The 12303-nt window shown below is 37.3% G+C and overlaps 1 protein-coding gene across 1 annotated transcript; it reads left to right on the top strand.

Moving 5' to 3' along the window:
* The first annotated feature begins 474 nt into the window (after positions 1-474).
* LOC112203688 (C2 domain-containing protein At1g53590) lies at positions 475-3049 on the top strand. Its single transcript, XM_024344614.2, has 7 exons — positions 475-480; positions 841-972; positions 1601-1753; positions 1856-1897; positions 2239-2287; positions 2661-2753; positions 2844-3049. The coding sequence occupies exons 1-7, from the start codon at positions 475-477 to the stop codon at positions 3047-3049; spliced, it is 681 nt and encodes a 226-aa protein (XP_024200382.2).
* Positions 3050-12303: the final 9254 nt, after the last annotated feature.

The following is a 12303-nucleotide window of genomic DNA, read 5'->3' as shown; positions in this document are numbered from 1 at the left end:
TTATCTGTCGTCTCGTCAAAGGAGATAAATTGATTTCGTTTTGGGTCGTAGCTTTTTTTTTTTTTTTTGTATTCAGACAACATATATCTATCGTCTCGTCAAAGGAGTAAATTGGCTTTGGATTTTGTTGGAACTATTTTTTTTTAGCACAACATGAAGGAATTTATTTCCAAACTTTTAATGATTTCTCTCTCCTCGACAAATTTATCAAACCAAAAAGAATGGTTTCGCGCTGCACATTTTTCAGATTCTCTCCTCATCCAATTTTCAGATTCCCTCCTCACCCATATCGAACTCCCTCTTAGCTTGCTTATTACAACAGAACAAAAAAACAAATTGGTTTCCTCTCCTTTAACCCAAGCCCACTCAGATCTCGCCTCCTAATCTCGCAGCTATGTCTAAAGCTCGCGTCGCCGTCGACATCAACATCCTCCGCCGCAAGGATTTTCGGGACTACGAGTCCTTCATCATCCAATGGGGGTAAGTAAACCCTAATTCTCTAAACCCTAATCTAATCTGATTCCTTGATTTTTTCAATATGATTTTGAGTTGTTGTCAACTGGGGATGAAGGGGATTAGACGAGAAAGGAAAAAAGAAGAAGAAGAAGGAACAAGGACAACGAACAGAGGAGGAGAAAGGGAGAGAAGAAAAGAAAAGAAAAGAAGAAGATGGGAAGGGAGAAAGAGATAGAGATTTTGGGCTCGATGATGACTTGGTCTTATGGAGAGTTTCTGTTCTAAAATAGGATGATGACCACTTGGTATGCTTTTCTTTATCCATAGTGAATCAATAGTTTCATGTCCTCTTTGTGGCTAAGTATTACAGTGTACTGAATGCAGGTTTTGGAGTTGGGACTGAATTTTCTGACAGCTGATGATATGATTGCAATACTCGCTGTGAAGTTGAGGAAAAGACTGGGTTTCGGGATGTGGGCAAAGTTGCATATTACAGGCATGCATGTTGAAGGGAAGGTATGTGTTTGACTAACATGTAATTTGAGATGTGATCTTAAGGTCATTTTAAAATTGAGCAAGGATATATTTTGTGTGAGTAAATATGCTAAGCATTACATATACATAGAAGAATGCATATACTTTTTTCCAGGTGGCACCTCCATGCAATTTAACTTTTGATTGATAATTGTAACTCCCTAGGTCTGGTTAGTTAGCGTACTTACTTATAAGCTTAGCTAAGGTATAGGAATGAAATGTTAGTGGATTTCTGAGCATTTAAATCATGTGGAACTATTGTTTGTGTAGAATCTTGACATTATTCTTTGTTTGTTTGCGCTTTTATGTCTCAATTAAAGAATCTTAACATTATTCTTTGCGCCTTTGGGAAACATTGCAAATGATGATGTTTACTGTATTTTGTTTTACTGCAATAGCATTTGGGATCTGTAAATGTAAAGGATTATTTTCAGGGAGAAAGATGAAGAAAAAGAAAAACTCAAGTTAGATGTTCTATGTTACCTATTGAATCTGTTCAATAGATGTAACTTGACAACATGTGGAATTTTCACTCCTTAGTTGCAGGGGAAATAAAATCATGAACTGTTTATATGTTCTGATCAGGCAGCTTTTATCCTTTCTTTTGCAGCTGTTGATTGGGGTTAAGTTTCTTCGTAGGTGGCCTTTCCTTGGCCGTCTGCGGATATGCTTCATTGAGCCTCCATATTTTCAGATGACTGTCAAGCCTATTTTTACACATGGCCTTGATGTTACAGTTCTTCCAGGAATTGCTGGGTGGCTGGTAATATTTTATCATGTTTGAAGCAAAGTTAATTTTGACTAATCTCTGTACACGGTCTTTCGTGTCTCTCTGACTTGCTCGTTTGTTTGTTCTCTCTCACAGGAAAAGCTTCTTTCCATTGCCTTTGAGCAGACCCTTGTTGAGGCATGACTTTTGGACTTTGAGACTCCTATCTGTAAATTCTTTTCCAATGGATGTTCTGTACACAGCCTTTATATCTTGTCTGGTTTTGAATGAAAGGCTTGGGATGCCTCTTTTACTTTTTCAGAGACCTTTGTCCGTTCAGTTCTTTGTTCATTCATGATACATTTCATATATAGGAAGTTAGGTTAAGTTTCTAGCGATGCAGTAAAATGTATAAATTTAATTCATGATTTCTTAGAGAATAAGCAAACAATGGGGTTTTTTTGGTTGATGCAGTTTCATATTTCTCATCTACACTATTGGTAAAGTGTTTTAAATATAATTATTAACTATTCTTGCAGCCAAATATGCTGGTTGTTGACATGGAGAAATTCGCCTCACCGCAGCAAGGTAACAGGAGAAATATATTTCTGAATGCCTACTAACTTTAAAATTTAGAATATTTAAACCCAATTCTTTGTTGCAAGAACTACTAACTGTTAATTATATTCCCACTGTGAAACTCCTATTAAAATCAGTAATATTAAGATACATGTCAGTATCAACCTAATTCACAAACCCAGAGGCTGGAGCAAGTGTGAGTTACTTGAGATAAATGTCATAACAGCTTTGTTCTCCATAATCTTCCTTTTGGAATGAATAATAAATTTCATGTTCCTTGGGATTAGCTTCTATTTCACTTGCAGACCAGATAAGAAGCTTTTCCGATTTCTTACCTGAGGAAATCTTTCGTTTTGAATGATTCTGCTTTTTTGACTGACAAAGAGTTGGTTCTCTGTGAATGAAAAGGAATCTCTTGGACATGTCAGAGTAGAAGTTATTGAAGCATCTGACATCAAAGCTGCAGATCTAAATGGTTAGTTGTTTATTTGATAATACACTCATGCTCTTTAAATTTCCACAGTGTAGTTTCTTTTAAGTTATATAATATTCAATATGTTGTCAGGATTATCTGACCCTTATGTTAAGGGTCAATTGGGCCTTTACCGGTTCAGGACGAAGACACAAAAGAAAACACTGGCTCCAAAATGGCATGAAGAATTTAAGATGCCCATTATTACATGGGATTCATCTACTGTGCTATCTATTGAAGTTCGTGACAAGGACCGATTTGTTGATGATTGCCTTGGGTTTGTTTCTGAACTTATTTAGAGGTTATTTAATTGATCAGTATTCAGAAGTTGATGAATTGAATGACTTAGGGATACCAGAATATGGGCAGGCTATAGATTTAGTTGCTGTCACTACAAAGCTTTTCATATTATTTTGTTGAGTCTTGAATCATCGCTTTAACCAATGTTAATGAATTTTTGTGTGTTACTTTTGTTTTGCCTGACTAAGTTTTTTCCCAAGTCAGTTTTTGTTTGCCGGTCTAACTTACCTTATTCTGTATCCAGATTCTGCTCCATTAACATTGGTGAGTATAGAGGGCCAGAGGCATGACATGTGGTTGCCTCTTCAGAATATAAAAACAGGAAGGATCCATCTTGCAGTAACTGTGGTTGAAGATAATCCCAAGGTATTTTTGACTTCCTCTTAATTACTTATGCTCTACTAATAAGGCCGGTAATGCAATCTAAAGAATTCATTGGTCTAGTTTCTGGATAAATAAGAATTTAACCACAGGCTGATCAAGTGTGCACTCCGTCTTGGACTCAGTGGCGGAACCAGGATCTGAAATTAGGGGGGGTCGAGACATAAAACATTAACTTTAATATAAAAAAAAAAAAAAACTCATTTTCCATATTAATCAACACACTCTGTTGACTTTATTAACAACAAAAAAACACCTTGTTAACTTTCTCTATAATAAAATAATTGAAGAAACTAGACATCAATTACAATAAATTGCAAAATCTTCTAAGAAGCATTTCCATATTTCCTCATTATAAATTTGGATAGTTATTACACAGTAAATACTATTAAATTTAAATTATTCTCATTATAATTTTGTAAGTTGTGTTGCTGATTGCCTGATTGGTATGTTGGGGGGGGGTCCAGTGATTTAATTAAAGCCAAGTTCTATTTAATTGTAGCTTAATTGTATGACGTTTAGGTGATCTGGTGAAGATTTGGACAAATGTTGGGGGGGTCTGAACCCCCTCAGGCCCTGTAACAGTTCCGCCGCTACTTGGACTTGAATGTGTTACGTATATGCAGGGGGGTGATAATTGATATAACTTGAGTAACTAATATTCTTCAAGACTACTAACTCAGTCAAGTTTATTTTACTTCTCGTTTGATATTAGCAAATCCAACTTTAATAATGTTCTTGGCTGGAAACAAGGCTGACTTGGAAGGGAAGAGAAAAGTAGGGACTGAGGTATATACTCACTACTACCTTCCCCTGTTCATTTTTTTTGTTACCTCTATTCATGAAGTATAGTCAACTATATATTTGCATGCATCTCGATTGAGTGGTTAATGAGTTTTCTGCTTGATACTGTTAATCAAGCAATTTGACTATAAAAGTTTCACTTGTATTTCATGTGTTTAGCCCAATGGTAACTGAACTAATGTTGGTTGATGTTGTCACAGAAAAGTAGTCCTCACTTAGGAAGCAGAGATCTAGCAGGGCAGAAATGGTTAGGAAGCAGAGACGATATGTAGTCTGCAGAAGGCAAGCAGAAAACAAATAGTGAAGTCTTTGACCATTGCGCAATAGATACACTGCTGATTTCTCATGGGACAAGTACACTCTTCATGAAGGACCTTTTGAGGAGGTTGGAGCAACGTGCTGAAACTTTTATCAATGGGGTAGATTAGTTTATGCTGCTGTTAACAAACCGTATTTCATGGTTTGAGTATGATTTTCATCATTGGGATATATGATAATACATTGGAAGTTATATGTCTTTTTAAATAATATCAAACAATAGAAAGTTACCAACAACTATGGTTTGAAATGAGTACACACAACAGAAACATCAAAGATACTTCAAGCATCTACACATTCAAAGGACATTTAAATGTTCTTTTACAACAAGAGAGACAATAGATAACTAATAGTGGATGTTGTTTCAATAAAGTTCACACAACAGATTTGGCAAAGAAACATGGAAATTCTACACATTCAGACGACATTTTATTGTCGTTTCGCATTAAAACAGACAATAGATTATTTGTAAACTCTGTTGCTAGAGTTTGACAACAACAACATTTGACTGTCGTTCTATTTCATATCTAACCACATATACTTACAATTTGTACATATTTAAGCACATTCAGACGACAGATTTTTTTTAGGTGTCTGTCGTCTGAGTGAATTTCTGACGTCGGGCATTACCCGTCGTCTGAACGTCAATCAGATATCAGCTTACTAGACGACAGATTTTTTGCATATCAGACGACGGTCATGGTCTGTCGTCTGATGAGGTTATTGGCATAGTGTGTATTGTCTTGTACACTTGTTCAAAATTTCCAACTAAACATTAAGTTGATGCATTCATTAGACTTTGTGCAATTATATTTCTTAACACTGCCATTTCTCATCTTCCTGCACCATCTCCTTCATACGCATTCTCTTCACTTGAGTTATATGTCATGTTATGAAGGGAAAATATTGAAAGATCTTCATCATAGGTAATTAATAATATGCAAATAAGCTTTTACAAGAACATCTGAAACAGAACATGAGAATTACGAAATGGTAAGCCAAACATGACTGTAGTCTAAAATGACCTGTCCAGATTCCACTCCAAATATCCCATGCCACATTCCTTTCTTGCCTAATTCATCACTCTTATTCTATATAGGACCAAATATACACAAAAGCAGAAAAAATAGAATTCAAGGGATGAATCATATATAGCTAAACCGAACAAGATCACAACTCAAAGGTCTTAACTTACGAATTTTACAAACAAGAACCAAAACCAGCAATATCTTATCTTAACATCTGCATAGAAAGGTTCAAGTTGATGAATCTCAAATCACTAAGAAGCCCATGTTTGGAGCCTGATAAAAATATACCATTCTCCGAATTTGCACTGATGTTCACAAAGAGTAGGTTAGAGATCGAACCCTTCTTTGAATATGAGTCGCGTGGACAAGTAGTGACATATATAGGCTCTGAGTGTTTGAAAGATAATATCACTCACATTTCCTGCACATGTTTAATATTTTAGTACTATGAAAAGAAGCAGATTTATTGGACTATCACATTTCCTGCACACATTTCCTGTCAAGAGTACTTCATTGGACCCAAGCCGGAAGTCTGGAACTATAATAGTGGGATTTTCATTTTATCGTATTTCTGCAGAAGTAATGGTCATAACAATAATTGAAAAAAGCTAGAGAAATTTTTACTACCTCCATCACGTATCTAGAATCCCAACCCTTTATGAGAATCTGCAATAGTGATATCGTCAAACACCAGACCTTTAAAATCAAACCAACTAGCACTACCAAGTTTGATTGCTAAAGACTTGGTCAGAATCCCATATTTACTGGCGCATATCATAGATGAATTTTCATATTTACAAGCCTTGATCTGATATGCAATCCTAAATGTTGTTTATTCCTTGCTTAGAACGATGACATCGTTTACTACCACTAGCCACAATCTAAATAAAAAAAAGCCAAGCATAATCCAGAACATTATCACCAAGTTTGATGCTAATTATGTCTTCAGGAACCAGTTAGAACATTATCAGTTATTCAGTCAGATCTACTTGCATTGCTCATATCTCCTAGCCTTGCAGTACACACAAATATGAGCTATTCACAAATCACAACACTCAAACTTGTTTTGGCATTTCCTCGAACATCTTGCATGCACAACCCATTATCTCAAACTTCACATACAAAATCATTATCTACCAAAGAGTCGTCATACACAAGCACAACCCAGTGATGAGAATGCCAAATTAAGTAAGGCAAAAACTTCAATAATGCTTAAAAGCACAAACCCAACTCACAAAACAATACCAATTACATGAGCACGAATATGAAATTGAAAAACAAGATTGAACCTGAATGAGTATGGTGAGGAGAGCAAGATTGAACCTTTAAGTGATAGCAGATAGAGAAGGACAGAAGTAGAGACTTTTTCTCCCAATTTGTTTTGATGTATTTTTTTACTGCAAAGAGGGAAGAAGAAGAATGAATTTGCAGATGCATCTTTGATTAGCTGTTTCAATGTAATTTTTAGAAAAGAAGGAGGACAGAATTGTCGAACTACCAAGTTTCATTAACTATCTACTGTTTCGTATTTTTCCCGGAAGCAGCTCCAAAAGCTACGAATTGGTAGCTTCTCAAAATCAGCTTTTGAGAGAAGCTATTTAGACCAAAAGCAGCTTTGGAAAATTTTACCAAACAGTCTCCTCTAGACCCAAAAGTAGAAAGCAGCCCCAAAAGCAGCTCAGAAATCAATCTCAAACTGGGCCTAAGTTCTCTTAAAATTGTCCCCTCCTCCTTGTAATGTTTTAAAGCTTAAAATTAATGGATCTAAATTATCTTCAAATGGTTGCACTGCAGCTGGGGGCGATTTGAAATTTGTGGTTGTTATGCCAATCTTAATGTAGGAGAAATATTTTTAGCTGATTTGTGGTCATTGTGTATTGATTTAAAAACTCAATTAAGTGCATACAATAGCATATCTTTGAAAAAAAACACATCCACATTTTGCCAAACAGGTACTTTATTTCTCTTATCTCAAACTTAAACTGATGAATACTAAACAACATGGAGATATCAGATGATAGGGTGGTGGGATCGAGTTTCGCTGTGGTTGACGGAGAAGCAGGCCAGGAGGGTTGGCTCGCGGTTGAGCGCGACCAATTCTAGCCGCGATCCTTGTACAGGATCTGGACAAGCGTCGACCATGGTGGGCGGTGCATCAATGGTGGTGCCAGCGGGTTGGACTGACGCTGGTAGAGTGTCGACGATGCCGGTAATGCAGTGATGATGGGGTGGTGGTGATGGCAAGTCTTGTTGTGGCTAGCTCAGGTGTTGTTCCATTCTCCCCTACAATTGAAGAGGTGGGGTGCAGAGATGGGGTTGATGCAGTAGGCGGCTTTGCAAGTACAAACCGCGATTTGTTTAGAACAGTTGCATGAGCTTGTTGTGATCGGTGGATCAGCAAGTGTTGTTCGCGATCAAAGTGGTGTGGTTCAGATTAGTTGTGCTAAGGGTTGGAGGTGGCAGTTAATCGCCGACGTTTTCCGACTATGCGTGATATGGTACAAATTGGTAGATGTTAGTTGGCCAGCTATGGAGATCCTATCTTCATTATTAGTTGTTTTTGGTTTGAGGCTTTTAGTTATTTGTAGTGTTTGGGTCTATGTTCAGATCTCAAATAAGTCCTTTCTCTTTCGAGTTAGGGTTGTTGTCATGGATTCCGACGAGTGGTTAGAGTTTGGTAGCTGGTTCGTGGTTAATAGATCTCAGTCTTCTGCCGGCTTAAGGCCGTGCATCTCATTATCAGCCTGTGTTGAGGTTTCCGAGAGATCCTGAGATGGCTCATCCAATAGTTATCTATTGTGGTTAGATCTTATCCCAGTTATTGTTGTCTATTTTGGTCAATTTAGCTCGATTAGCTGTCTAATTCAACATTTGTCGTTGGATCCATTGACATGTCAATTTCTTTTCTTTAGAGTGAGTATGCGTAGTGTTAGTCATTTGCTGCTTTCCTTTGTTGTAATCCCTTTTTGAGTGTTGTGATTGCAGTCAATTTGTAATTGCAGTTTATTGAAATGAAATTTCGCTTAAAACCTCAAAAAGAGTTAATTAGATTAAAGTCCAAAAACTAGACTCCATATTGATTGTAGTCCGCATCAATTTTTCTTGTTAATTTCAGTCCAATGACTCAACTGCCACCTCAGATTTATTTCCTTTTCCATTGTGCTGACTCAATCATTATTGATTTTTCTTTTTTACATGACTAATATGTCCTTATTGAATGTCTTTGCACATAAAAGGCAAGAATTAATAAGATTAAAATTAGCAATCTGATTAGTAATTTAATATCATATTTGATGCATATCTTTCTTAAATTATTTTTATTGATTTGGTATAAAATTATGAAATTGATATGAAATTGAATAAGATATTTAATGTAAATCATTCCTAAAATTATTCTAACTTAAAAGATGTCTTCTATAAGTTAAGAATCTTTCTAAAGCAATATTTTGATAATGTTTTTCTTCAACACAAAAGTTCTATGGTTATGGCTCTTATATGTAATGTCAAGTATTTTATGAACGTGGTTCTCCTTCTTCAGTATTTAGCTTTCTATGGTAAAGGTATTTTCTTGTCGTCCCTAAACGATTGTGATCCTTTTGGTGTAAATCAGTCCATCGATGGTAGCTATTCTTCATCTTCTTCATTTTTTATTTTTATTTTTTACATTTCCTTCTTAACTTACCTTTAACCTGGAAAAGAACATGTGTGTGTGTTGTGTGTATATATTGTTGGTTGACAAACCACTACTGAACCTTATTCTAAGGTAAATATTACACAATTTTTATAGTATATGTATTAAGAACTCGAAATTTCAGTATACCTCATATATAGGTAGTTTTTCTCATCATATGCATATTGATTATTTATACCTACAATAGAAGAAAACTCATCGGTAAATTTGTATCTCTTACTTAGGTACATATCTTAATTATAGTAATCAAATAACATTAATCCATAAACATATATCTCTTACTTAGGTACGTATCTCTTTTTTATAGTATACCTACAATACAAGAAAGTTAATCTGTATATCTCTTACTTTGTATATATCTCGATTATTTATACCTACATTACAAGAAATTTAATCTGTAAATTTGTATCTCTTACTTAAGTACATATCTCATTTATAGTAATCAATGAACATTAATCCGTAAATGTATATCTCTTACTTAGGTACGAATCTCTTATGGTATACCTACAATAGAGGAAATCCTTTAATTTTTATCTCTTACTTAGGTTATACGTATCTTTTAGCTAGAATGTTTTGATGAATTTTTTTGTACCTTTCAGTTAGGTTGATTTCCCATCTCTATTTGCTAATTTTATAATACTAATTATATTTTGAATTATTGCAGGTTCATCATGGATTCAAAATTCAAATTGAAAAAAATAAATAAATCAATGCTTAAAAGAAATTATTTTGTTTATGTTTAAGGATATCTCTATTTGTGTTTGGCCCAAACTCTAGGTTACTTGACCTAGTGGTAATAGGGTTAAATTAGAAGGATCTAGATTCCTATTCAATGTACGATTACTTTCCTTGTATGATTGAGATTCTATACATTGTAATCCTCTATATAAAGAGGCCCCTATTATCAATGAGAATACACAGCGATTATCTCTCAATTTCTGATTCCCTACAACACGTTATCAGCACGAAGCCCTAATCCTGAAACAATAGCCAAAACCCTAAATCCAAATACATAACCTTGAAACCCTTTTGGCCCCCGTAGCACACCTTGAAGTTCTCGATTCCAGAAGCCCAGAACCGCCGGCGGCGTCACCGGAACCTGACGGAAAAGCTCTGAACCTGCCTCCAGAAAATAATGACAATCTTTGCCCGGTTCGCATACTTACAGAGTTACAGGTCACCTTCCACGGCCATATTTGGCCAGCACCGGAATCCTAACTCCAGAATCCTTCACCAAAAATTTCACCTACAGAACCGGTCGGAAACTGACTGAACCGGCGGCCAGAATTTCAAGCAGACCCCTGAACCGCCTCGCCCAGCACCTGCACGCAGACCCTCTGCAGGACCTCGACAGAGCCTCGGCAGCCCCCGCACGCATCTGTCGACAGCACCTCTCGGTAGCACCCCTCGGCAGCCTCTCAGCAGCCCCGCAGCAGCTCTGGCCAGCGACCACCGCCAGCCACCACCATTTTCCAGCCACCTCCGGCGACCCATTTTCTGGCACTTTTCCGGCGATTTTTCCGGCAACTTTTTGACACCTTTTGAGGTATGTTTTCAAGGCTCTTTTAGTTCCCGTTTTTGGAAGTTTTTTTGTTTTGTTTTCCTCTTCCTTTTTTTTTTTCTCGGAGGCTTGCAACCTCCCTTCTTCTACCCCCCTTTCTTCTTCATAGGGGAGACCTAATTAAGCCGAACTGTGGGGGTTCGTGCTCACTCCAAGCTTGGAGCTTGTTGAGATCTCCAAACTTAGAGTTTGTAGAGAATTTATGATCGACCACTTGCATCATTGTTTCGATCTAATCCAATCCCTCTTGGAATCTAATTTCTTGGAAGCAACTACGCTCAGAAATTTTATATGTTTTCGTGGTAGCTTTTTCCGCTCCGAAACTAACCCTTTTCTTGTTCTCTTTCAGGATGAGTAACCTGAACAAATTGGACTTTACTCCATTGGGAACAACTGGCTCTGAATATCACAGGTGGGTTCGTGATATCCTCCAGCATCTCAAGGCCGATGGAATCTTGGATACGATTCTCGAGCCTAGCCAGGACGTGCTAACTGTTGAGCAAGCTCAAGCTTTGGAAGCAAATAGAGCAGCCTTAGAGGCAAATAAGGCGAAAGCCATCATCCTAATGACTCGTCATATGGATGATTTGCTCCAGTACGAGTGTATGAATGAAGAAGACCCCAGAAGGCTGTGGGTCTCACTCGAAGATAGATTTGGCAACGTCCGTGACTCCCTACTTCCTGACCTAGAAGTGAGATGGCATAGCCTCCGCTTCTGTGATTTCAAGTCAGTTCTTGACTACAACTCGGAAGCACTTCGCATTAAATCCTTAATGGAATTCTGTGGTAAAGAGATCACAAATGCGATGTTGATTGAGAAGACTCTCTCTACTTTCCCCATCTCTGCATTGATGGTTGCTAAGAACTATCGAATCAATGTTACTGCAAGACGAATCACAAGGTTTCATGAGCTCGTTGGAGCTATGAATGTCGCTGAAAAGCATGACAACATCCTTGTGAAGAACTATAATTCGAGATCCGTGGGAATAGAGCATATTCTGGAATCCAATTATAGTCGCGCCCCAAAAAGAGGGCGCCAAGAGAGAAACCCTAATCTTAGGAATACATTTGGACGTTCTGGTCCATATAATCGCTCTACTTGGGAAGGTAATTGCCAAAATAGGCGAACACGGAACCGAAGAGGTAAACGTGGAAAGAGAGAGGGAGGCAACGCCTTTGGCCATGTTGGTGGCGCCACCAACACTAAGAGCTATCTAAATGACGCTTTCAAAGCGCCTCAATCAATGGATTTTGAGCAAAGAGATGTATGTTCTCGATGTGGAGTGTCTGATCATTGGGCACACATTTGTAGAGCTCGTGAAGAAATTGTCACCGCCTACAAAGCATATTGTGAAGCAAGGGAAGCTCACTATATGGAACAAGAAGATCAAGAAGATGATCTAGAGTGAAGGGTTAAAGACTACAAATCTGGCTGGGATCAATAGATCGCCAATTCTGTTTAAGTCTTTA

The sequence above is a fragment of the Rosa chinensis genome, chromosome 5, assembly GCF_002994745.2.
Source record: "Rosa chinensis cultivar Old Blush chromosome 5, RchiOBHm-V2, whole genome shotgun sequence".
Lineage (NCBI taxonomy): Eukaryota > Viridiplantae > Streptophyta > Magnoliopsida > Rosales > Rosaceae > Rosa > Rosa chinensis.
This window is presented reverse-complemented; position numbering and strand designations above follow the sequence as displayed.

Bases quoted from the DNA above. Each gene is read 5' to 3' on its own strand.
- LOC112203688 (XM_024344614.2), top strand. The intron at 1,754-1,855 runs GTAATATTTTAT...TCTCTCTCACAG, and splicing joins CAGGAATTGCTGGGTGGCTG to GAAAAGCTTCTTTCCATTGC. The intron at 2,288-2,660 runs GTAACAGGAGAA...TTTGACTGACAA, and splicing joins ATTCGCCTCACCGCAGCAAG to AGAGTTGGTTCTCTGTGAAT.